Below are 23,120 nucleotides of genomic sequence, written 5' to 3'. Positions count from 1 at the left end.
CCCCTACTCTTAAAACAAAATATGTTGGGGTGTTAAGGTGAAGCATGCCTCCCCTGTTCATTCTGGAAGCCGTGTGGAATTGGTGATAAGCTCTTGGTGGGTGCAATGCGGGAAGGCGTGGAGCTCGAGAGAGAGAGAGAGAGCGGGCCAGTTGATAGATGTCATTGCCTTGGTACACAAAATATGTTTCGTTGCAGTGGAGCTCTTGGAGCAGAAGCCACTGGATGAGGAGGGTGGGGGAGGAAATCCCATCTCAGGAAATCAACTCCGCCGATTTGTATTTAATTGCCGTCCCCCTCGATAAGGGACGGTCCCAGAACCCAACAGCTGTCAGCACCCACACGGCCAGAGAGTTAAAATTATGGGCAAAGAGGAGGCCAGGATGTTTAAATATGGAAGAGGGACGGCTTGGACCGAAACTTGAGCAAATCGAACCTGCTTGTTATGATCATGCTATTACATGGAAATGTGCAATTACGTCCGAAAATTGCATGTTTCTGCTGGTGGGTCAGGCAGTCGCCGTTTTACTCATTTCCTCCACGAAGGGATAGAATGGAAATCGCCAGATGCCAACTGCTGAGGGGAGGGAAAGCACCCCTCCCCTTCCAACACATTTTGACTCGATGTAAGGTCATTTGAAACTCCATTACGGGGCCCTTGTCAAGGACAGACAATCCCAGGCTCCTGGTTGCCATGCACTTAGAATATTGATGCTTGTTCCTAGAGGTGTGGTGGTGACCCCAGGAAAGCTTAACTGTCTTCTTCCAGCTCTACTGGCCCCTACCTGCTCTCTAAGCCTTCACTGGACATTTTAGAGCTCTCCAGCTTAACTTGTTGTGTTTGGTTTTTGGTACTGACATTATGGAAGACTTTCCCAAGGTCCCTTATCAGGATGCTTGGAGGTGCCCTAAGAGTTTCCCAGATACTTACTCCAGATACTTCAAGTTCATCACCCATTACAAGTTTGTTTCTGGGTTTGATTCAATTTTTAATTTCAAAGTTTTAAGCCAATGTATCTGAACATTGACATGGGTGGCGCTGTGGGTTAAACCACAGAGCCTAGGGCTTGCCGATCAGAAGGTCAGCGGTTCGAATGCCCACGACGGGGTGAGCTCCCGTTGCTCAGTCCCAGCTCCTGCCAACCTAGCAGTTCGAAAGCACGTCAAAGTGCAAGTAGATAAATAGGTACCTCTCCAGCAGGAAGGTAAACGGCATTTCCGTGCGCTGCTCTGGTTTCACCAGAAGCGGCTTAGTCATGCTGGCCACATGACTGGCTCCCTCGGCCTGTAATGCGAGATGAGTGCCGCAACCCCAGAGTCATCAGGGGTCCCTTTACCTTTACCTTTATCTAAACAGCAGCCTACTCCCATAGGAATCTGCCTCGTTGTTGAAATGATCTAAGATCCACTCTGGATGCATTGCACATACCTTCCAAATGAAGGTGTGTAAACTACCAGTGACAGGGTCTTCTAAGTAATGGCACCTTGCCTGTAGAGCTCTTTCTTCTTTCCATTTGTTGATGCTTAATTCATTGACTTTCAGGTTCCGGGTGAAGGCTGAGGCTGCCACCCCAGTTCCTTTCATCTGGGAGCAGGCCCTGCTGAATTCAGGAGGATTTACATCTGAGTAGACCAAGTTAGGGTTGTTTCCCCATGCGGTGGGTTCGTGACAGAAAATGGGCTTCGCTTAGAGAAAGTCACAGGCAGAATCTGTAGCATTTCCAGACCAAGGTGGGGTTTTAAGGCACACGACACCAGTTGCTGAAGCAAAGTGCTGGGTTGGTCTAGTTCGTGGACAGGAGACTGTTTGAGAACCTCAGTTCTCTTAGCGTGGATCTTTCTGCAGCCAAAATAGCACCTTCAAGGCAAACAAAGAGCTATCAGCAGGCTTGGGGAGACACTGAATGAAGATTAAGCATGTTCCGTGGGCACAGAATGCTGTCTGAGGGGGAAACCGGAACACCATGGGTGAGGTCGGAATGGAAGGGAGTATCTGGAAAGGGGGCCAGGGCTACATGGCTGGAACCCTGAACAAGAACACTCTAGAGGGCAACCCCATCTATACACATATTTCCCCCCCCCTCTCTTTACTTGCGCTCCCTCCCTTTAAAAAATAAATAAATAAATACTGGCTACACTATTGCTTCTCTGTGGTAGGCAATTTTTCGCAGCAGGGAAGCTGAAGTTGAAAAGAGGGGTGGAGTAGGGACACGACGAACCCCGAGATAAATCTCGAAGCACTGCAGATTGCAAAGCAAAGCCTCTTTCAGAGGCCGGGGTGGGTTTGGCTGCGGTTTCGCAAATATAGTCTCCAGGGTGTGTCCAGGGGAGGTTTGCAATAACAGACTTGGCCTGAACCCCACACATGCCGAAAGGAGAGACAATGGCAGGTTTCCCCCTCCGGCTGTGATCTTGTGGTGTTGTGTGGTTGGGTGTGTGTGTGTGTGTGTGTGTGTGTGTGTGCGTTGGAGGAGTGGCGGGGGGGGACGGACAAAAGAGAGAGCAGAGGGAGGGTTGTTGATTGCTGGTGCTCATAAGGCGGTTCAGGAGATTTATGAGCCAAAGCCTGCCTCGCTTGGAATGCTTCGTGGCTCCGGGGAGTGGGCGTCTCGGTGGATTAATGGATTCTGGTTTTTTACCTTGCAAGCTTGAATTTCAAACCTCAACCCTGTACAGACTGGCTTGAAGTTTATTTTCAGCCACTGATGGCTGCCGTTTTTATATGCAGAACGGAGAGGGGGTGCTCCCAACCAAAGCTCTTTCAGGTCATACACTCTCTCCATGTACAGAGTCCGTTCCCGAACCACTACAAAGACCGGGCTCTCATTCAACAATTTTTGACCCCTTCCTGCTCAAGTGTCTCCCATAAGTCCTGTGCCTAGGGCGGGCCTTTCCGCATCGCTCCTCAAAAAGCGAGCACCGTTTTGCATAATAATGCGCATGCGCTAACTTATATGCACATTGAGAAACAATTGCAGTCATTTAACTTATATGCAGATTCAGAAACAATTGCAGTCATTTAAATTAGAAAATGGACGCGGTTGGCACTGTGGGTTAGACCACAGAGCCTAGGGCTTGATGATCAGAAGGTCGGCGGTTCGAATCCCTGCGACGGGGTGAGCTCCTGTGCTCGGTCCCTGCTCCTGCCCACCTAGCAGTTTGAAAGCACATCAAAGTGCAAGTAGATAAATAGGTACCGCTCTGGCAGGAAGGTTCTACAGAGCATTGTCCATGTGTAAGTTGGTTTGAACAATTTAAGAGAACAGGTCCCTACCCCAAAGCAGAGGTGGATTTCAGGGAGCATGGCAGGTTCCCCCATAATGGGCACTGAGCGACAGAGGGGGCACCGCAGATCAGCGTAACTATGATGTACTGAATGCGTAGAACAGAAGGCGAGAGGTGGGGGCACATTTTGACCTTGCATAGGGCGCCACTGAAATTTGAATTACCAAAGTCCGCCCCTGCATTCAATTGGAAGCTGTGGAAGCCACGTCGGACGTTCAGCTTCCCAAAAATGTTCACAAACCGGAACACTCACTACCGGGTTTGCGGCGTTTGGGAGCCAAAACGCCCAAGTACCAAGGCGTTTGACAACCAAGGTACGACTGTACTTAGGACCCCTCCAGCGTCCTTTATATTGTGCAGTCATGACCATTTGCGCTCATGATGATATCAGGGCAGTTATATGCAATCCTGCTTCTGATACTGTTTGCACCTGGAAAGGTTTCTAGGTGGATGTGCTGCTTTGCTACCAGTTGGCGCACATCCTGCAACATGCAAAACGAATATGAACAAAAGGAAGACAAAACAGTCCTCTGGATCCCACCCATCTGGGATGTTAACGGCCCATCAGTGGGTACCAGCACACTTGGTTATACTTCATTCAGGCTTTTATATGTGACTAGTCCAGGTGTCAGAGGACACAAAAAAGGAAAAGGAAAGATTATTAATGGATAAACCTGCAGACACATATCCTTCCAAACCCCCATGCTATGTTATTGTTTGTTGCATGTTGGCACCAAAGCTTTAATTGTGAGCAAGCTGGGGCTGATGAGGTTCAAAACATCTGAAGAGAACCAGACCAGTGAAGACTGGGACCGAAACAGTTTGGGAACAGATTATTTGAAGGAACGCCTGCACCCGTATAAACACCCCCCAGGCCCAAGATTGTCCTCTGAATCCCCACTTGTAGACCTGCTGTCAACATTCATCAAAATAGTGTGCACTAGAGGTACGGTCTTTTCGATGGTGGCCCCATATCTCTGGAGCTCTTCCTAGAAGTTCAAATGGCTCCTTCCTCATTAGTTTTCAAATGTAACATAAAAACTAAATTGTTCAAACCATCATTTGGTGAAAAGTGTTGCGAGCTGGGTTTTATCTGTTAGCTTTCGTTACTGGGATGTTTTATTCGCATGCTTTTTAAAAAACAAAAAATTGTTGCAGAGTTTTATTCGCATGCTTTTTTAAAAACAAAAAATTGTTGCAGGGTTCTCTGCCGTAAGCCATCTTAGGTGGTAGCAAGCCCCCAAAGGCGTCACTTAATTGCACTCTTAGCAAGGAGCACGCCCGGCAGAACAAAACAGGACTGACTTCTGAGTAGCCTTGGATAGGACTGCCCAGTTAATAAATAAAACAGAAAGTGGCTAGGAAGAGAAATGGCCAGCTTGCTGTTAGGTGTCACCTTCATCCCCCCCCCCCCCCGGTCTCGGCTTCTGCCAGTTTCACCCTGAAGGGCATGAAATTTTGAAGGTCACTGCAGAGCCGGCTGTTGCATCCTGACCAGCAGTGCAGAGCAACACAGCTGTCGAATTGTCAGGCTGGCAAAAGGGCAGCTGGGAGAGTCCTTTTCTCCAAACTTATGTCAATGTTGTTTAGAGGGATAGTCAGGATAATTAGCAAATGATCGGTGGGGTGGGGTGGAGTGGGGGGTGGGTGAATAGCGCAGTTATTTTGCTGCAGGTAAACAGGCTTAGCCCTCTAGGTGCCTGGTTGGAAGACACTGAACTGTGCAGAGACAGAGACAGAGCATTAGGGATGGGGGATGAATTCGATTCAGTTTGTATTGAAAGGAGAGCCTAACTAAGCCTCTCTTTCCGAAACAATACATGAACCGAAATGCAGCCAACAAGTTTGCGCTTCTCTAAATTTGGCAGTGCAGTTCTCCAGCCAAGCAACGTGTACATAAAATGCATGTGCTAGGGTAAAGCATGCGTGTTCATGCATGCTCGTAACTTACGTGCATTTAACATGTGCATTTTGCATTTTCACTCAAAGTGTTTTGACTATACACCATTTTGGCTTTAGAGATAATGTTATGTGCTGAGTTGAATAGGATCCAAAATGCAGCAGTCTGATTGGTCCTAGAACAATAGGATCCAGAATGCAGCAGTCTGATTGGTCCGCAGGAGCCACCCAATCCAGCTCCAGGTGGAAGTGAATCCGCAACCTGATTGGCATACAGGAGTATCCCGGCATTAGCCAATCACGTGGGGCCCATTGTGTAAATAATGTATATAAAGCAGATGTTTTGGGAAAACTTCCATTCCTCGTTAGTATGAGCTGAATAAAGAGCATGAAATCCACACTTGACTCCGAGTATATTTAAGATAAGCTTGGGGTGTATTGGTGAAAATAACACAGAAGTTTGCATTGCTGTGTATGAGGGGGAATTGGTTTTCAAAAAAATGTGTATATTAGGCAATATTGCACATAACATCCCAAGACTGGGAAAATGAGAAACCAAAATGGGTGGCTTTTCCCATTCCTACAGGCTATAGATGTACTGTGACTGTGCTGAAGAGCACACATTTTCACTTAAGATCTAAATAGGGTCAGCCATGGAAGGAGTCAGTGCTAAGCTTTGTATCTGGAATATTTTCTATTGGGAAGTGAGCTATAACTAGGGATGGACGAATCTCACTTTCACAGGTTTTTTGCCCTTTGTTCCAATCCATTTCTACATTAACATGCAATTAGAAACTTTCCCTCAAAAGATGTGTTTTCAGCACTGTCGCTGCTTTTGAGGTGAGCTGTACCACTTGCAAATTGTACAGACTGCTCCCCTCTGTACAGATGGAAGGAAGTTCTCTGCACCCAGAAAATTAGCTGTTGAGGAACGGGCTAGGCCAGAAACCTTTCTCCTTGGCATTTTAGCTTTCTGTGTGCAGGAAACCCTTTCAGGAGAAGCCCTCGGCCGTGTGAGCTCCTATCCCACAATCTGACACAGCAAAGCCCAAGCGTAGGTCTGCCAGCGAGAACGACATAGCTCAGGTGGGAAAGGGGGTGCCCTTAAAAACAGGTTTCTGAGGAGTAAACATGGACCAATGGTACCAAGTAGTATGGGAAACAGCCCGACTAGAAAAACTAACCAGTAACCTGAAACTGACACGGGGACAAACAGAAGAAGACACCTTCATCCCGGTATGGTTCCCCTTCATCACACACACAGCCCAACAACACAATGACAAAAATCTACCGACAGCATACAAATCAATAAGGCAAACCTGATCAAAAACACCCACCCTCCCCACCCACACAGGAGACCAAAGATCACCACAGCCAACCACAAATGAACAATCACACCCTACACCAACCCCGACCTCCCTCACCGCCAAAGAAACACAAGCGAACAACAGAGAACCAGCACAAAACAAGAAAATCTTTAATAAAAAACCAAAACCAGGTTTCTGCACATAAGGATGACTTTTGTGCTGAATATAACCAAGGAAGTATCATGAAGGGCATTTATTAGCTGATTTTCCAAGGTTTAAGGTGTCTCGAGTTAATGTTTTAAAACAGAACTCAAATAATACAGAAAACGCAGATTGAACAGCACCAGAAAAAACCCAAATAACCAGCCAAGCCAAAAGCTGCTGCTTTTTTAAAATTATTTGTTTTGTTTTCATCCTGTACTTTATTCTGTGAACCGCCCTGAGCTCTTACGATGAAGGGCGGCGTATAAATCCTAATAAATTAAATTAAATGAATTTAGGAAGGTTGGCTTGCAAGAGCAGCTGCTTTCATCCCATCTCCCAAGGCCGGCCATCCTTCTCCCACATAGTAATTGCCAAGCAAGAGAGGCTGGCTGGCCGGGAGTGTGGGCAGTGGGCATGGCACAGACAGATAACCTCAAGGTCTCAGCTGCTGATTGATCTTCTGTGGGCGGGAGGGAAGTGGAACGCTTGAGGAAGCCCACGCCATAAACATCTGACTGCTCTGCAATCAGGACACATTCCTTTCCCTCCGTACCCTTAGACCAGCTCCCCTGGACTTTTCAAGGTAGAAGAGTTGTTTAAGATGCACCAGCCATTGAAGCCGGTTCTATGTTTCCAGCAGTGGCCGGGCAGAGAGGTCTCTGAATCTCCTTCACGCGTGTCCAACATGTATGTTTGCTGGTGCCTCTGGCCGTTGCTTTGCTATGTTTTGTTTGTTTGTTTTGCTACGTTTCTGAACGAGGAAGCATAAGGCATCCACAAGACCGGAAAGGAAAAAGATGGTTTTCTCATTCTTAGAGCCAAACAACATGTGATGTTAAAAATTGTAGAGTTGGAAGGGACCCCAAGAGTCATCTAGCCCAACACTTTGCAATACAGGGATCTCAACTAAAGCATCCATGACAGATGGCCATCCAACCTCTGCTTCAGAGCCTCCAAGAAAGGAGAGTCCACAACCTCCAAGGGAGACCATTCCACCGTCAAACAGCTCTTACTGTCAGAAAGATTTTTCCGTATGTTTAATCAGGATCTCCTTTCTGGGAACTTGAAGCCATTGGTTTTAGTTCTACTGTGCTGGCCCCAGGGGTTTGTCCGTGAAGCGAGGTCCAAGTCCAGTCCTGGGTCTAGGGGTCCAAAGGAGGTCAGTCTGGCGGGGAGTGAGGCAGGGAGCAGGTTAAGGTCCAAGGAGGTGCAGGCACGAGGTTGCAGGTTGAGCATACACTTGCAACTAAGTTGCTCACACAACTTGGGCTGGGTCTGGCTGGCTTTTATCTGGCCCTGTGCTTAGGGCGGCCCCGATCCTCCGGAGACTCGCCTCTCCTCCGGGCCTGGAGGCAAGCACTCCTCCTGTAGGCACTTAGCTCTCTTCACCTCTCTGTCCTGAGCCTCTGCAGCTCAGGAGAGGCTGGTGGGTTACTGGACCCAGGGGCTGCCTCAGCTTCCTCTGAAGAGGCTGGGAGTGGAGCACCTGCAGGCAATGGGTCCTCCCTCCCATCAGGAGCCAGAGCAGACTCTGCTGATGCCTGCACCTGGGGATCCAGCACAGGTGGGGATCCTTCAGGCTCAAGCCCTGGCCCCGGCTCAGCTGGTTCTGGAGGCGGGGAATCCTGTGCAGGCTGGGATCCCTCAGGTTCAGCATCAGAGTCTGACTCCCAGGCCATCACACCTACCCTCCAGAACAGGAGAAAGCAAGCTTGCTCCCTCTTGATTACCAATCGCAGCTTTCTTTCTCTGCTGGTTGGTTGGTTGGTTGGTTGGTTGGTTGAGCAGGCAGGCAGATCCTCACTATATTTCAATCTATAACAGCAACATGTTTTGTTACAGATAAACGTTACTATCCTGACCACCATCATACACACTATCAGCAAATTCTTTCTCCGTATGTAGGCAAAACGGTGCCACCAATTCACAAAAAGCCCTAAATCGGGAATGGGAGGCTAACAAATAAAAAGCCCTAAATCTATATGGGAGGCTAACAAATTAATAGCTGCTGTGGTTGTTATATTGTGCAATGGCTATGAAAGCAAGTGCACGGAGGGGTCAGCTTGCCCCCGGCGCAGGATACAGGCAGGCAAACAACACGCTCTGTGCTGCCCCCAGCCTCTCGGGGGCAACTTTGCTGTGCTGCAATGCTCAGGTGTGTTGCAGCGCCCCTAGCCCATCCTCTGCATCCGAGCAAGAGTTGCGCCTATAACCCCGAATTTGGAACCGAGCTTGTGCTTCACTCGCTTGTGCTTCACTCCCCTGTGCTCGAAAAACCCATGCGGCACAAAACAAGTATTTCAGGGGATGGAAGGATGTGGGAGATACTGCGACCAAGGAGGAGGAAGGAGTGCAGCGGCAGGGATAATTAAATGAAGGTGGAGGCCGAAGGCACAGGAGAATAATGGGAGGCGGCTCCATTTGTCGGGAACAGTCTAAATAAAGACCGAGAGCAGACAGGGGAGGGGAGGGGAGGGAAGAGTGCAGGGCAGGGTGTGGGATGAGATCACGGAGGGCCTTGAAGGACAGAGCAAGGAATTCAATGTCTAGCGCACGGCGAGACGCGATGTGTCTGGGGCATCTGGGAGCAGCCAACGATGTTAATCGTGATTCCCTTAATGCGCTTTCCAGAGGAGCAAAGATGTGACGGCGATAAGGACCGCAGGAGTAGTGAGATGATAGATGTGGCATTTGGGGTGGGGGTGGGGGGTGGGGGGAAGCAGAGACTGGAGGGGCAAGGAGGCACCTTTGTGGGAAGGTGGCTGAGGGACGCTTTGTGCCAGGGACTGGCAATAAAAAATTCAGTGTCAACGTAAGCTAGAATCTATAGCCTGGGTAATCATGTCAATATTGATGGGGTGGGGAAATATTAAATTGTGGGGGAACCTTCCAGGGGCCACATAGCAGGGTGGGCAGGACCAGGAGCGAAACTGGGTGGGCCAATGAATTGACTTTGTTCGTGGGCATCCAGCTCTTGCATGCATGAACATGAAGATCAGCATCTGAGGCTGTTCGTCATTGAAAACAGTGAGGTTGGTGAGTGCCAGGATCAGAGCACCATTCTCTAAGGTGGTCCTGTTTTGGCATACCCAGCCCTGGAAAATTTGCACAACCCCTTCTCTGTTGGCCTTTCGGGACACTCTAAATGGCCCTTGCATTTCAGATGTTGCGCTTATCCTGATTGTTTTTACCTCTATTTTAAATTGTGAACGCTGTGTTGGGCTGATCGGTTGCAAGCAATCCATCTTGGGAGGTTATAAAGCGATCTAGAAATCCCTTAAAAAGATGGCGGTGATGGTGATCGATTGCCTGTATCGGAAGGCAGATTGAGTCCCATGTTTTGAAACATTTTTCTTTCTGGGAATTTTGTGTCTCTGCTGACTTCAAGGATACATACGAATGCGCTAATTCATTTTGTATGTGTGTGTGTGTTTCATCCTAGGGCTCTAAGTGAGAATATGGCCAATGGCATTGAAGACCTTATAGGGATCCCATTCCCAAACCACAGCAGCGAAGTCCTTTGCGGCTTAAACGAACAGCGGCACAACGGCCTACTCTGCGATGTCATCCTCATTGTCCAGGACCAAGAATACAGGACCCACAAATCTGTCCTGGCTGCCTGCAGCCAATATTTTAAGAAACTCTTCACTACCGGCACTTTAGCAGACCAGCCCTATGTTTACGAGATTGACTTTGTTAAGCCTGAAGCACTTTCGGCAATCCTCGAGTTTGCCTATACCTCGACTCTCACCATCACCACCTCGAACCTCAAGCACATCCTCAACGCGGCCAGGATGCTGGAGATCCAGTGTGTCATCAACGTCTGCCTAGAAATCATGGAGCCCAGTTTGGAGGAGGGAGACGAGAGGGAGGAGGAGGAGGAGGAAGAGGAGGACGAGGAAGAAGAGGAGGACGAGGAAGAAGAGGACGTGGGAGACTTCGCAAACCAGAACCTAACGGACGTCCAAGACGTCGGCTGCCACCAAAGCCCTTCCAAATCTGACCTCGCAGAGGAAGCTTACTCAGAGAGACCAAGCGGGTTCTCCAACCATTTTCAGGCCAACAGCTCCAATGGTTCCTTGGGCGTGATAAGAGACTTCTCCATTGAGTCCCTCCTAAGAGAGAACTTGTACCCTAAATCTAGCATCCCAGAACGGAGGCCAGCTCTGTCTCCTTTTGTCCCTGACCTCTTCCCGCACTTGTGGAACGGAGACTTTGGCGCCTTTTCCCAGGTGGAGCAGCAGCAGGTGGACAATGGCCCCTTGGATCTGGTCATCCGGAAGAGAAAGATCAAGGAGGAGGAGAAGGAGGAGCCCTCTCCCACCTCGTTCCCCAACGACCTCTTCAAGGACATGTTTGCCAACAACCCGGTGGCCCATTTGGGGCACATCAAGGCGGAGAATGATTACGGAGCCTACCTGAACTTCCTCAGCGCAGCCCACTTTGGGGGAGTCTTTCCTCGGTGGCCGGAAGAGAGGAAGATCAAGCCCAAGGCTTCCCAGCAGTGCCCCATCTGCAACAAAATAATAATGGGAGCCGGGAAGCTGCCGCGGCACATGAGGACCCACACGGGGGAAAAGCCATATATGTGCAATATCTGTGAAGTCCGATTTACCAGGTCTGCACACGTTAAAAAAATACTAGACACCCCAACAGTTATAAGATTTCCCTCCCCCATGTGGTATAAAATGAGTGTATGCTTTATCCTGTTCTGTTTACAAAGACTTCAGGCTGGCATATGTAGTTATTCCCCCCCCCCCGTCTTAATCCTCACAGCAACCCTGACAGGTAGGTTGGGGGGAGATGCAGTAGGCGTCATGCACAACTGGGGTCCTGAACCATGATCTCCCAGGTCTTAGTCCAATGCCTTGGCCCAAGGATGGAGAAAATGTAGACCTACAGGTGTCGCTGGGCTCCCACTGCCATCAACCCCAACTAAAAGGTTGAAAGGTCAGGGGTGATGGAAGCTGAAGTTAAACAGCTTCTGGAGGAAAACATATTCCCCATCTTTGCACAAAGAATTCCTCAGTGCGAAGAAATCAGTTTGAATAGGCGTCTCCTAAAAGCTCTCAGCGCACTTAACAAACTGTACTCCTAACAAACCACAGTTTACAGGATTCTGTGAGGGAAACCATGGCTGTTTAAAGTGATATAATAGTGCTTTAAATGGACGGTGCAGGTGTGGCCCAAGTCTGTTTTTAATAGCGTTCCTTGCACACTATGGGAAGGGTAGAGGCAAAGTGGGGCATCTGCTTAGGGCTCACACCTCAGCAGGAGCCCACTGGTCCTTGGGATAGCTCAGTCGGTAGAGCACAGGACTCGTAATCTCAGGGTCATGGGTTCCAGCCCCAGGTTGAGCAAAAGATTCCTGCATTGCAGGGGGTTGGACTAGATGACCCTCAGGGAGGGTCCCTTCCAACTCTACGGTGATTCTATGATTCTGTGACGAGCCCTCCCTCTTGCTGCAGTGAGGAGGCAGACTTGGTGAGGAAGGAGGGAATGAGTTGCCTGAGAGCCCTCCAGAACTGGGATGCCGTCTGAGTGCCTTTATTAACAGGCTATGTCAACCTCATGCCGACTAGAGATGAGAAAGGGGAGGCAGTGAAGAGAGTCAGAGACACCCCCAGAAACCTGCTCGCTGGAATCAGCGTCTCCATCTCCCAGTTGTAATCTCCAATATCATGTTCTGGTTGAGAGTATTATTATGCTAAAAGACCGTGCTCATTAACCATTAATTATCATCTGCGAGAACAGGCCTGGGAATTGATTTGCCTCTGCAGTCCAATTTAATTCGCCAAGAGGATTTTTGAAAGGATTCTTCTGCAGCAGAAGGTAGAAGCTGCTTGAAAGCCCACGGGGCTGGGGGCAGGGGCAAATCCCAGTCTCACTCCCCCCCCCAAGGATATGTGTGGGAACCAATGGGATGGGGCAAGGGAGTGGTTTTCCCCCAGAGAGTTGCTTCAATCCTGTGCCAAGGACAAGAGAAATGGCATCTAAAGGTGCTGTTGGGAATTTTCTTTTATGGAAATGATCCCATCCATAACATAGCATGACACTAACATTCCCACCAATAGAAACATTTTTACATTTTATCTAATGCTAGCTAGCTGGTGATATTGTGTATATATTGCTGTTAATGTGAGTTGAATGGAGAGGGTGCATAGGAACCAGACAATGTGCCTCTTTAGCACTCAGATGGTCCTATTTCGGTTCAATAAGCTGAAATATATATGAGCCTTTTGGCTGCACCTGCTTCACCCCTTCCTTCTGCAGCCAACTCCCAACCATGGATTCCTATCCTTGTTATATTAACCACAGTTTCCTAGTTTGGGTGTAACAGGAAACAGTGGTTCACAGAGGACGTCCTGGTTTGTTTGCACACTTTTACAAGGGGTGCAAGCATCTGTGACCCACCCGGCTGTTTGGCATGGTTGCCACTCGAGTGTGTGAAAGATGCACAAACCCCACACCTCTCAACGTTGCTTTTGGGATGACTCATATTCAGTGTGAGCATTTGGCCTTGAGTTTATTTGGCGCGGTGTAGCCAATCTGCACACCAGCAGCTAAGCAGACCTAGGGGACATGACTGTGGCAGCCATGGTGGAAAAGGCTTAGGAAACCTGTTGTAGCAGCCTTACAGCAATCTGGTTGTGTGCATTTGGCACCGTGCCCGGGGCGTGGCTTTTGGCACCCCATCACCAAGGCCCCCAGCAATCAGCAGTTGCCACTTCACATCAAAAACCAATTTCAGCAGCAGTCGCTTGTGGCCAACACTGCCAGTTCGGAAACAAATCGCTGCATGGGCTTTCCCCTTTCCCATCACACATGCAGTTAGGTTTATGGCTGTGCTCCGGTGCTTTTCTATTTCACTCTAAAGCCAGGTTGGCAAGTTCTGTTGGCAGGAAGGGCCGTAGCTCAGTGGAAGAGTATCTGCTTTGCATGCAGAAGGTCCCAGGTTCAATTCCTGGCAACCCCAAGGCAGGACAGGGAAAGATTTCTGCCTGAAATCCTGGACTTTCACAGCCGTTCAAGCATAGGCAGGCATGAGCTAGATGAACCGATGTTCTGACTGAGTGAAAGACAGCTTCCTATTTCTGCGAAGTTTCTCGAGAGGCATTGCTCCTCCTTTGTTGCTGCGTTCAAACAAAATTAGGGAAAGAAAGAAGCTGCGCTTCTGTCACTGCTCGTGGAGACCCTCAGCCCCAAGGAACAGCTGAAGAATTTCTCTTTGCCTTGGAAAAAAATTGATGAAATGGTACCCTGCCCCCCACCCAACACTATACTGGTCCACAAATAGGGTAGAGAATTTCAAGAGGTCATTAGTACCCAGCAATCATTCGTTGTAGCTGCTCTATTTTCCAGGCAGCAGTCTGGGGGCAGGAAGTATATTCTAGCATGCAAATAGACCCCTATTACAGTCCCTTCTCCGTTGCTACAGCCTGACATTTCCATTGCAAAAACAAGGGTCTGGTCCTCCTGTTAAAGATGGCAAGGCTCTTTTATACAGCAGGCCTCACCTAGCAAGTAAGGATTTCCTAAGATGTGCAGGGCATTATATACAAAACTCAAAGAGGCAAGCGCACGTTCAGATCAGAGAATCAGAATTGTAGAGTTGGAAGGGACCTCGAGGGTCATCTGGTCCAACCGCTGCAGATGACTAGATGACTCAACTAGATCCAAGAAAGGAGAGTCCACCACCTCTTGTGGGAGTCTGTTCCATTGTTGAATAGCTCTTACTCCCAGAAAGTTCTTCCTGATGTTTAGTTGGAATCTCCTTTCTTGTAACTTGAACCCATTGGTTCAAGTCCTACCTTCCAGAGCAGCAGAAAACAAACTTGCTCCATCTTCCATACGACAGTCCCTTAGGTATTTGAAGATGGCTATCGTGTCTCCTCTTCTCCAGGCTCCTTCAACCGTTCCTCATAAGGTTTGGTTTCCAGACCCTTGATCATCCTGGTTGCCCTCCTCTGCACATGTTCCATCTTATCAATATCCTTCTTGAACTGTGTCGCCCCGAACTTGACACAATATTCTAAATGCAGTCTGGCCAAGGCAAAATAGAGCGGTACTATGATGTGGAATCTTTCTCACAAACATGCACACACTTAACTTTAGGGTGGCGCTGTGGTCTAAACCACAGGGCCTAGGGCTTGCCGATCAGAAGGTCAGCGGTTCGAATCCCCGCGACGGGGTGAGCTCCTGTTGTTCGGTCCCAGCTCCTGCCCACCTAGCAGTTTGAAAGCACATCAAAGTGCAAGTAGATAAATAGGTACCGCTCTGGCGGGAAGGTAAACGGTGTTTCCGTGCGCTGCTCTGGTTCGCCAGAAGCAGCTTAGTCATGCTGGCCACATGACCCGGAAACTGTCTGTGGACAAATGCCGGCTCCCTTGGCCTATAGAGCGAGATGAGCACCACAACCCCAGAGTCGTCCGCGACTGGACCTAATGGTCAGGGGTCCCTTTACCTTTATGGCTTCCTTTGATCTGATGTGGAGTCTTTCTCACGAACATGCACACACTTAACTTTAGGGTGCAAGTATAATCACTGGAAGAGCACTAGCAGATCATATCAAAGGTTCGTCATCCCATCTCCCCCAGTAGCCAACTTGATGCCTATTTAGGAAGATCACCAGAACAGGGTGGCTTTAATTCCCACCCTTAGCAAGGCAGGGTCTGCCTTTTTGTGCTGGTGAGCACATCTGGAATTTTGAGGAAGTGCTGTGGGCATCAGTCACACTTCACATTTAAAGTAACACTGCTCCTATACTGGGAGGCTCATTTTCCTTAGGAACAAAAATGTTTTGACACTTTTCAATTACTATCTGGCAGGGCTTCCTGGGATCCACTAAGATGGCTTCGTGGCCTTAGAAGTTGGCTCCGAAATCAGACAGGGAACCTATGTCTTTCCAGATAATCAATGATCTCCGATTCCCATCAGCTCCAACCAGCACGACTCCTGGTCATGGATGATGGGGGGTTGGGAGCTCAGCAATCTCCAGAGCGCTACGGCTTCCCCAGTCCATGGTTGCACCACGTTTGTGCCAAGTGCCCTGGCGTTGCAAAAACAAATGCTAAGATTGTAGCAGTAGTTTAAAGTGCTGCTGCAGTTTTGTTTGGATTTCTTATTTTTATTTTAAGGACTGCATCATGCCAAGCCGTGATTCATGCATCCTTGGACTGGTATCAACATGCAAGTTGATGACGGGACCATTTGCAAATCCATTGTGCACAGAGGGAGGCAATTGCTGTTTCCTGACCTGCCCAGGCTTCATCATGCTGTTTGCAAACCCTCCAAGAGCACAAGCTGTGACCTTGCATGCCGGCACAGCTCACCTTAGAATAATAATAATAATAATAATAATAATAATAATAATAATAATAATAATAATTTATTTGTACCCCACCCATCTGGCTGGGTCTCCCCAGCCACTCTGGGCGGCTTCCACCAAACATTAAAATACATTTAAAATATCACAGTTTAAAAACTTCCCTAAACAACCGTCACCACTTCCATGCTTCAATTATGTGTTTGTATGAAGAAGTACTTCATTTACCCATCCTAAATCTTCCAAGATTCAGTTTCATTGGCTCTCCCCAAGTTCTATGAATGAGACAGTGAATGAATGGATGGGGCTGAGGTGTGGAACATGGTGGAATTACTGGGCTTATTAGTTTACATAGTGCCATCAGTGGACATGGGGCTTTCTCACATAGACAAAAGGGGCACGCCCCCTACATGGAGGAGCTTACGGTATAAAAGTTGAGGGTGATGGAGAATGGATGGGGGGGGAGGAGAGGGAACAAGGGGTGCACAGTCCTTGGTGCTTCACCTCAAGAAAGACATTGCATTGCTGGGAAACATGCAGAGAATGTGCTGCTAAGCCTGCTATCTTATGCACCAGGGATAGCCAGCATTGTGTCATCGAGATGTTTTGGCCAAACCCCAGCAGTGATGAGCTTTGTAGTCCCACCCAGAGGGTACCAGATCAGCTACGCACTTTCCTCGGAATAATTCCCGTTGAATTAGATGCCTCTTATGTCTGAGCAGAGAAGTGTACGATTGCACTGTTAAATGAATGAAGGGTTTGAGAACTTTTCCTAGGAGGACAGATCAAAGTGTTGGAGGTCTTTGAGTCTAGAACAAGAAATGATTCAGCAGAGGGTCGGTGAAGGTTGAGGTGTCACAAAACGGTGACGAGAAAGCTATGGGCAGGCAGAAGCTTTTCCCCTTCGCTCATAATGCTAGAACTCAGGGAGAGCCAATGAAACTGAATCTTGGAAGATTTAGGATGGGTATAGAATCATAGAATCATAGAGTTGGAAGAGACCACAAGGGCCACCCAGTCCAACCCCCTGCCAAGCAGGAAACACCATCAAAGCATTCCTGACAGATGGCTGTCAAGCCTCCGCTTAAAGACCTCCAAAGAAGGAGACTCCACCACACTCCTTGGTAGCAAATTCCACTGCCGAACAGCTCTTACTGTCAGGAAGTTCTTCCTAATGTTTAGCTGGAATCTTCTTTCTTGTAGTTTGAATCCATTGCCCCGTGTCCACTTCTCTGGAGCAGCAGAAAACAACCTTTCACCCTCCTCTATATGACATCCTTTGATATATTTGAACATGGCTATCATATCACCCCTTACATGGCTATCATATCACCCCTTCTTCATACAAACACATAATTGAAGCATGGAAGTGGTGACGGTTGCTGGCTTATGTGTCTTTCAGAAAATGCTAGGCATGTTTCTGGTGGAAGATCAAAGGCTGTTAGCCAGGATGGCAACATAGAACCTGAAAGTTCAGGTGCAGTATATTTCTGAATATCAGTTGATGATGAGCACCTGCTGGAGAGGACCATCACCTCTAAGCCCTGCTTGCGGGCTCTGGTTGGACTTGGACAGCATACAAAGCAAACCACTGGAGGTTTCTTAGGGGCAAATGCAATGATCAAATGCATTTTCCGGCTTTGTTTCAGCTGGGAATGGGTGGGGTGTCTCATCCTGTACACAAGGTAAACAGCAGCCCTTGGCTACACCCAGAATACACTGTGCACCAGAGAAGTGTGGGTTTTTTTGGGTTTTTTAGTGGCAAGCTACCCCTATAGAAGCCATGCGGGCTGGCTGTGTAACAGGGTGGAGTTTGCACAAAGGACAATGGCGCTCACAATAGCCCTCCCTGTGACCCTGTTTCTCAGTCTGATCTTGTGATGCCACTGTCAAGACATCCAGCACCTGGCCGATGAAGTGGTGCAGCAAAAGTGGGCATGCGTTGAGAAATTGGGCTGCCTGGCAAGCAATCGCATGAGTGCTGCCAAGCCAAATATTGGCATATTTAGGGAGAGCCATAGCTTTGTGGCAGAGAACCTGCCTTGCATGCAGAAGGCCCCAGTTCCACCCCCCCCCAGCATCTCCAAGTAGAGCTGGGAGAAACTCGATTTCGGAAACCCTGGATAGCTGCTGCCAATCATCATGGGGGCCATGGGATGACACTTTGCCCAGGGCTCCCCGAATTATGGAGATGCCGGTTGCTGAGTTCTGCATCTAAGGAATGTTTACTGAGTTTTGACCTCCCCTGCCGTCAGCACTGTGCATTTAAAGCAGTATCGTGCCACTTTAAAAGATGCCGTGGCTTCCCCCGCAGAATCTGGGGAGCAACAGAGCTCCCATTTCCATGGTGGTTTAACCACCAGTCCTTCCTTCCAGGGAACTCTGGAAATTGTAGCTCTCTGAGGAGGACCAGTGTCTCCTAACAACTCTCAGCACCCTTAACTGCATTTAAAACGGAATGGAAGAAATGAAATGTGATGTGGATTTTGGGGTGTGGGTTCGTGCTGCCACCTGCTGGCTCCAGGAGCTCGCTTCTCGCTCAGTTCTTTGTGTGCTAAGCTTTCCGCACAGCGAAGTCCAGTTGTGGCATCTAAGATGGTTTCCAGGAATGACTTGTGTCTGTAGCTACTGTGGCAAAAGTTGGAGGTTCCTCAGCCTATTAGTTCTTGTGTTTGGTGTGGCCTCTCTTCAGTTGCCTTGATCCAGCTCTTGGAAGTAAAGTCCCCAAATCCCAACTAGATTATGGTTACCAGATTTTTTTCAATGAATCTGGGGACACTTTTTTTTTTTTTTTGAAGCTGAGTAGCAACAGGGAGTCAATAGTTGGGATGGTGAGGCCAAAGACCCTGGGCCCAAGCACACATGCATATTGTATAAAGGTGCAAAGCCCTTCTTTTGCACCCTGTGAAACATAAATGCGCAGAGTTGTTGTTTTCTTAAAAAAACTGGGCAACGGCACGCCACCCGCCCGTGACTCCCGAGCCTTCCCCGATCTCCTTCCCCCTTCCCCCTTTGTTTTGACAGATCAAGGGAGGCTCGGGAGTCACGGGCAGGTGGCCGTTGCCCAGGAGGGGCCAGCCTGGTAGCACAGTTGGCTCTGGCTGGCTTCAGGATCTGCTCTCTGCTGTGGCACAGGAAAAATGGTAGGCACCATGGCAGCGTGCAGCAACCAGCTCCTGAAACCAGCCAGAGCCAACTGCGCTACCAGGCTGGCTCCGGGCTGCTGAGGCTGCCACTGCCACGTTTCCCGGGGACAGATTTGCAAATCTGGGGACTGTTCCCAGGAACTGCGGGTGTCTGGTAACCCTAAACTAAATTAGTCCATTTTAGAATCATAGAATTGTCATCTAGTCCGACCCCCTTCAATTCAGGAATCCTGCCCACAGCTGTCCATGGGTGGGCTTGAGCCACCATCCTGTTGGTTAACAGCCAGACCCATCGAAAGAACTGTGCGTGTGAATTTGACAACATAGCCCATGTTTTTATGCCAAGTACCATTGGTTTTTTTGGCAGCTGGATAAATTAAGAAAAATAAGTATGGACGAGCAAGTATTGTTCTCTCCATGATTAAGCTACCCAATGGTTCTTGGAGATCTTTAAAAAAAAAAAAAGTTGGCCAGTCATCTGTTAGAGATGCTTCAAAACACCTGAAGGAGCCAATGAATTTAGGACAGCAGTTGCCATGGAACTTTCTGGAACTGCCACCACGGCAGAAATCATGGGGGGCTTGTGCAGGAAGCAGCACCCACCCACCTGGGGATTCTTACAGTTTATGTACATGCCACCTTTTGGACCAAAAAGCCCCCCCCCCGCCCCCGGCGGTTTCCAGAGAAGAAACACATAAATTCAAAAATGCACATTACAAATTATTATTATTATTTAATTCAAAACGGGATCTTAGCATTTCAAAAACATGAAGATCCATGTGAAGGCCACTGCGACAGGCATCTGGTTGTTGACATTTTTAGAAGCAGAGTATTTAATTGGCAGTGTCCTAGAAGTGCTTGCCTCGTATTTATATTCATTTATGATGTTCATGTTACCTTATGGAGTATTAAAAAGCAATGTTTATGCAGTTTCTAATTGAATGTTTCCCTTTTTAAAGTTGTCTTTCTCTTAAGGGTTTTGTGGTTCTTTTCCTTAAGCTATAGTCCATCAACATTGGGCGGGCCACAGAGTCTCCATCTGATTCGTAGAATCATAGAATTGTCGAGTTGGAAGGGATCCCAAGGGTCATCTAGTCCAACCCCCCTACAGTGCAGGAATCCCAACTAAAGCATCCCTGGCAGATGGCCATCCAACCTCTGCTTAAAAAGCTCCAGAGAAGGTCCACCACTTCTCATGAGTTTGTTCCACTGGCAAACAGAAGGTTCTTCCTGATGTTGAGTCAGAATCTCCTTTCTTGTAACGTGAAGCCATTGGTCATACTCTCCAGTGCATCAGAAAACAAGCTTCCTCCATCTTCCATGTTCCATAGCCATTTAGATATTTGATTATGGCTACCATATCTCCTCTCAGTCTCCCCTTTCCAGGCTAAGCATACCCAGCTCCCTCAACCGTTCCCCATAAGGCTTGGTTTCCAGAACATTCTTGTGTTCCTAAACTAGCCTCCCCCAATCTTGTGACTCCAGATGCTGCTGGATTCCCAACTCCCATCCGCCAGCTGTCAGTGATGTTGTGAACTGTAGTCTGAGAACATAGAGAGGGCCACAGATTCGGACAGGACCTTATAGGCGTGTTCCAACTCCATATTCAGCGGAGCTGCCCAGAACTGATAATGTTGCTTCTCCTTTTTGCAGGCAAGACAAGCTGAAGATCCACATGAGGAAGCACACGGGAGAAAGGCCCTACCTCTGCATCCACTGCAACGCCAAATTCGTCCACAACTACGACCTGAAGAACCACATGCGTATCCACACGGGAATCCGCCCTTACCAGTGCAAGTTCTGCTACAAGAGCTTTACCCGCTCGGACCACCTGCACCGCCACATCAAGCGACAGAGCTGCCGGATCTCCAGGCCCAGGAGGGGGCGCAAGCCGGCCACCTGGAGAGCGGCCAGCTTGTTGTTTGCGCAGAACGGCCAGCCGGACGACAAGAGCTTCCTGGTGCCTCCGGCCCTCGAGGAGATGAGCAGCCACCTTGGCAGCGCGGCGATGTGCCTTCCGGGCCCCAGCCCTAAGCATTTTATGGACGGGGCCAAGAACGCTCTGAATTTGCAAGAGCTGGAGAGCCAGTTTGAGGAAACCCAAATGAAGCTGTTTGGGAGGACACACCTGGACGTGGAGAGGAACGGAGGCCTCTTTGCCTTCGCGCTGGGCCACAATGAGAGCCTCTCGGCCCGGCCGTATTTCTCCCTTCCCGACCCCTGGGGGACGGGGTTCAATGGACTGGCGGGACTCAACCACCTTGCTCCCATTTCCGAAGCGAGCAACTAAGTGCCACCTTCTATCCAATGGATGGCTTTGGTAGGTTGACGGTTGGCAGAGGAGATAAATTTCAGCTAGGAAGCCAAATAATGTGCAATACTGACTCTTTACTTCTTTCTGTCCCATACAGTACATGTGATTGGTTAACTCTGGTCACATGGAAAGGACAGTGGTCCCTTGGTTCTCAAACTTAATCCGTTCCGAAAGTCCGTTCCAAAACCAAAGCGTTCCAAAACCAAGGTGCGTTTTCCCATAGAAAGTAATGCAAAACGGATTAATCCGTTCCAGACTTTCAAAAACAACCCCTAAAACAGCAATGTAACATGAATTTTGCTATCTAATGAGACCATTGATCCATAAAATGAAAGCGGTAATCAATGTACTGTACTATAAAATAAATAAGACAGTATTGTAGATGGTAAAAATTAAAATTTTCTTACCTGCGCCGATGATAGTCATTGTTTGGATGGGGGGCTTTTATCCATTTCCGCAGTCACACAATCAATCAATCAGTAGCTGAACTGGGTCCCACACGGTCACAAAAACAAATTCACCCCAAAAGCCTCAAAAACAAAAATGCAAAATAAGTAGCAAAAACAAAAGCGCCAAACTTAATCCATTCCGGAAGTCCGTTTGACTTCTGAAATGTTCGAAAACCAAGGCGCGGCTTCTGATTGGTGCAGGTGCTCCGGAAACAATAGCCGACAGCCCCATCGGATGTTCGGCTTCCGAAAAATGTTCGGAAACTGGAACACTTACTTCTGGGTTTTCGGCATTTGGGAACCAAGGCATTTGAGTACCAAGGCGTCTGAGAACCAAGGCACCACTGTATCTTATTACATTCGCCATTTTGTTTTGTGCTTGAGTGACTTGACTGCAATGGCTGCATCTCCATGAACACCGAAGAAGAGGCAGAGTTAGATAACTGTCTCTCCAAACGCAACGGAGGAGAGGAGTGCTAGATCTTAAGACACAGCCAGTCTGTTATGGGAAGAAACATTGGGGTCCCGAGCTGTTTAGGGCCTTAAAGCACCAGCACCTCACATTGGGCTTGGAAGCACATAACCGGCCAATGTTAATTCTTTCAGAATAGGTGCAATGTGTATCAGTTGAAATTCCAGCAGACAGTTTCTGCACTCATTGAAGCCTCCAGGTTGTCTGTAAGGGCAGCCCCACAAACTGTGCATTGCAGTAGTCTAGCTGGGAGGTTACCAGAGAGCATGGCAAGGCGAACCCCCCATTTTTTATGTGGGGGGGGTCTTCCTTCCAAGAATAATGAAAGAAAAACCATAGGATTGTGACTTTAAAGAATGGACTACTGAAAGCAACGTTCCCTGTACCTGAAATTTCTTTTCTTTTTCTCTCCCTAGGCCCCCTTCCGCACTGCTTGGCTCCCTCTGGTGAAGGGACCTTTCAAGGATCAAAGACTTTTTTTTCTTACTGGAAGACTGTTGGAAATTAAATCACCCCCCCCCCCCAAAAAAACACAACTGCCTGCATTTGTTTAAAACCCACCAAAAGACTTCTCTTATTTGCACCAGTGTGGGGAAGGAGAACAGAACCTTTTGAGAACCGCGTCAGACTAATTTTTTTTGTTTTTAAATGTACAGACATCTCTCTGAGCTACTGTTTTGCAGATTATGGCTTCCTTCAGGTTTTGAGGGGTTATTTGAG

General features: G+C 48.4%; 1 protein-coding gene and 1 non-coding gene across 2 annotated transcripts in view; both read left to right on the top strand.

The window, feature by feature from the left end:
• ZBTB7C (zinc finger and BTB domain containing 7C) overlaps positions 1-23,120 on the top strand; it is a 141,532-nt gene extending 118,412 nt beyond the window's left edge. Inside the window, exons 3-5 of the mRNA XM_033164533.1 lie at positions 10,137-11,312; positions 20,819-21,485; positions 22,817-23,120. Of these exons, the coding sequence (XP_033020424.1) occupies positions 10,137-11,312; positions 20,819-21,455 (1,813 nt within the window). The 3' untranslated portion in view covers positions 21,456-21,485; positions 22,817-23,120. The remainder of the gene's footprint in view (positions 1-10,136; positions 11,313-20,818; positions 21,486-22,816) is intronic.
• On the top strand, positions 13,599-13,670 carry TRNAA-UGC. The gene has a single exon. It is a non-coding gene; the product is annotated as a tRNA-Ala (tRNA).

Source organism: Lacerta agilis, chromosome 11, assembly GCF_009819535.1.
Source record: "Lacerta agilis isolate rLacAgi1 chromosome 11, rLacAgi1.pri, whole genome shotgun sequence".
NCBI classification, from domain to species: Eukaryota; Metazoa; Chordata; class Lepidosauria; order Squamata; family Lacertidae; genus Lacerta; species Lacerta agilis.
The sequence above is the reverse complement of the archived record's forward strand: the minus strand, read 5'-3'. Positions and strand labels throughout refer to the sequence as shown.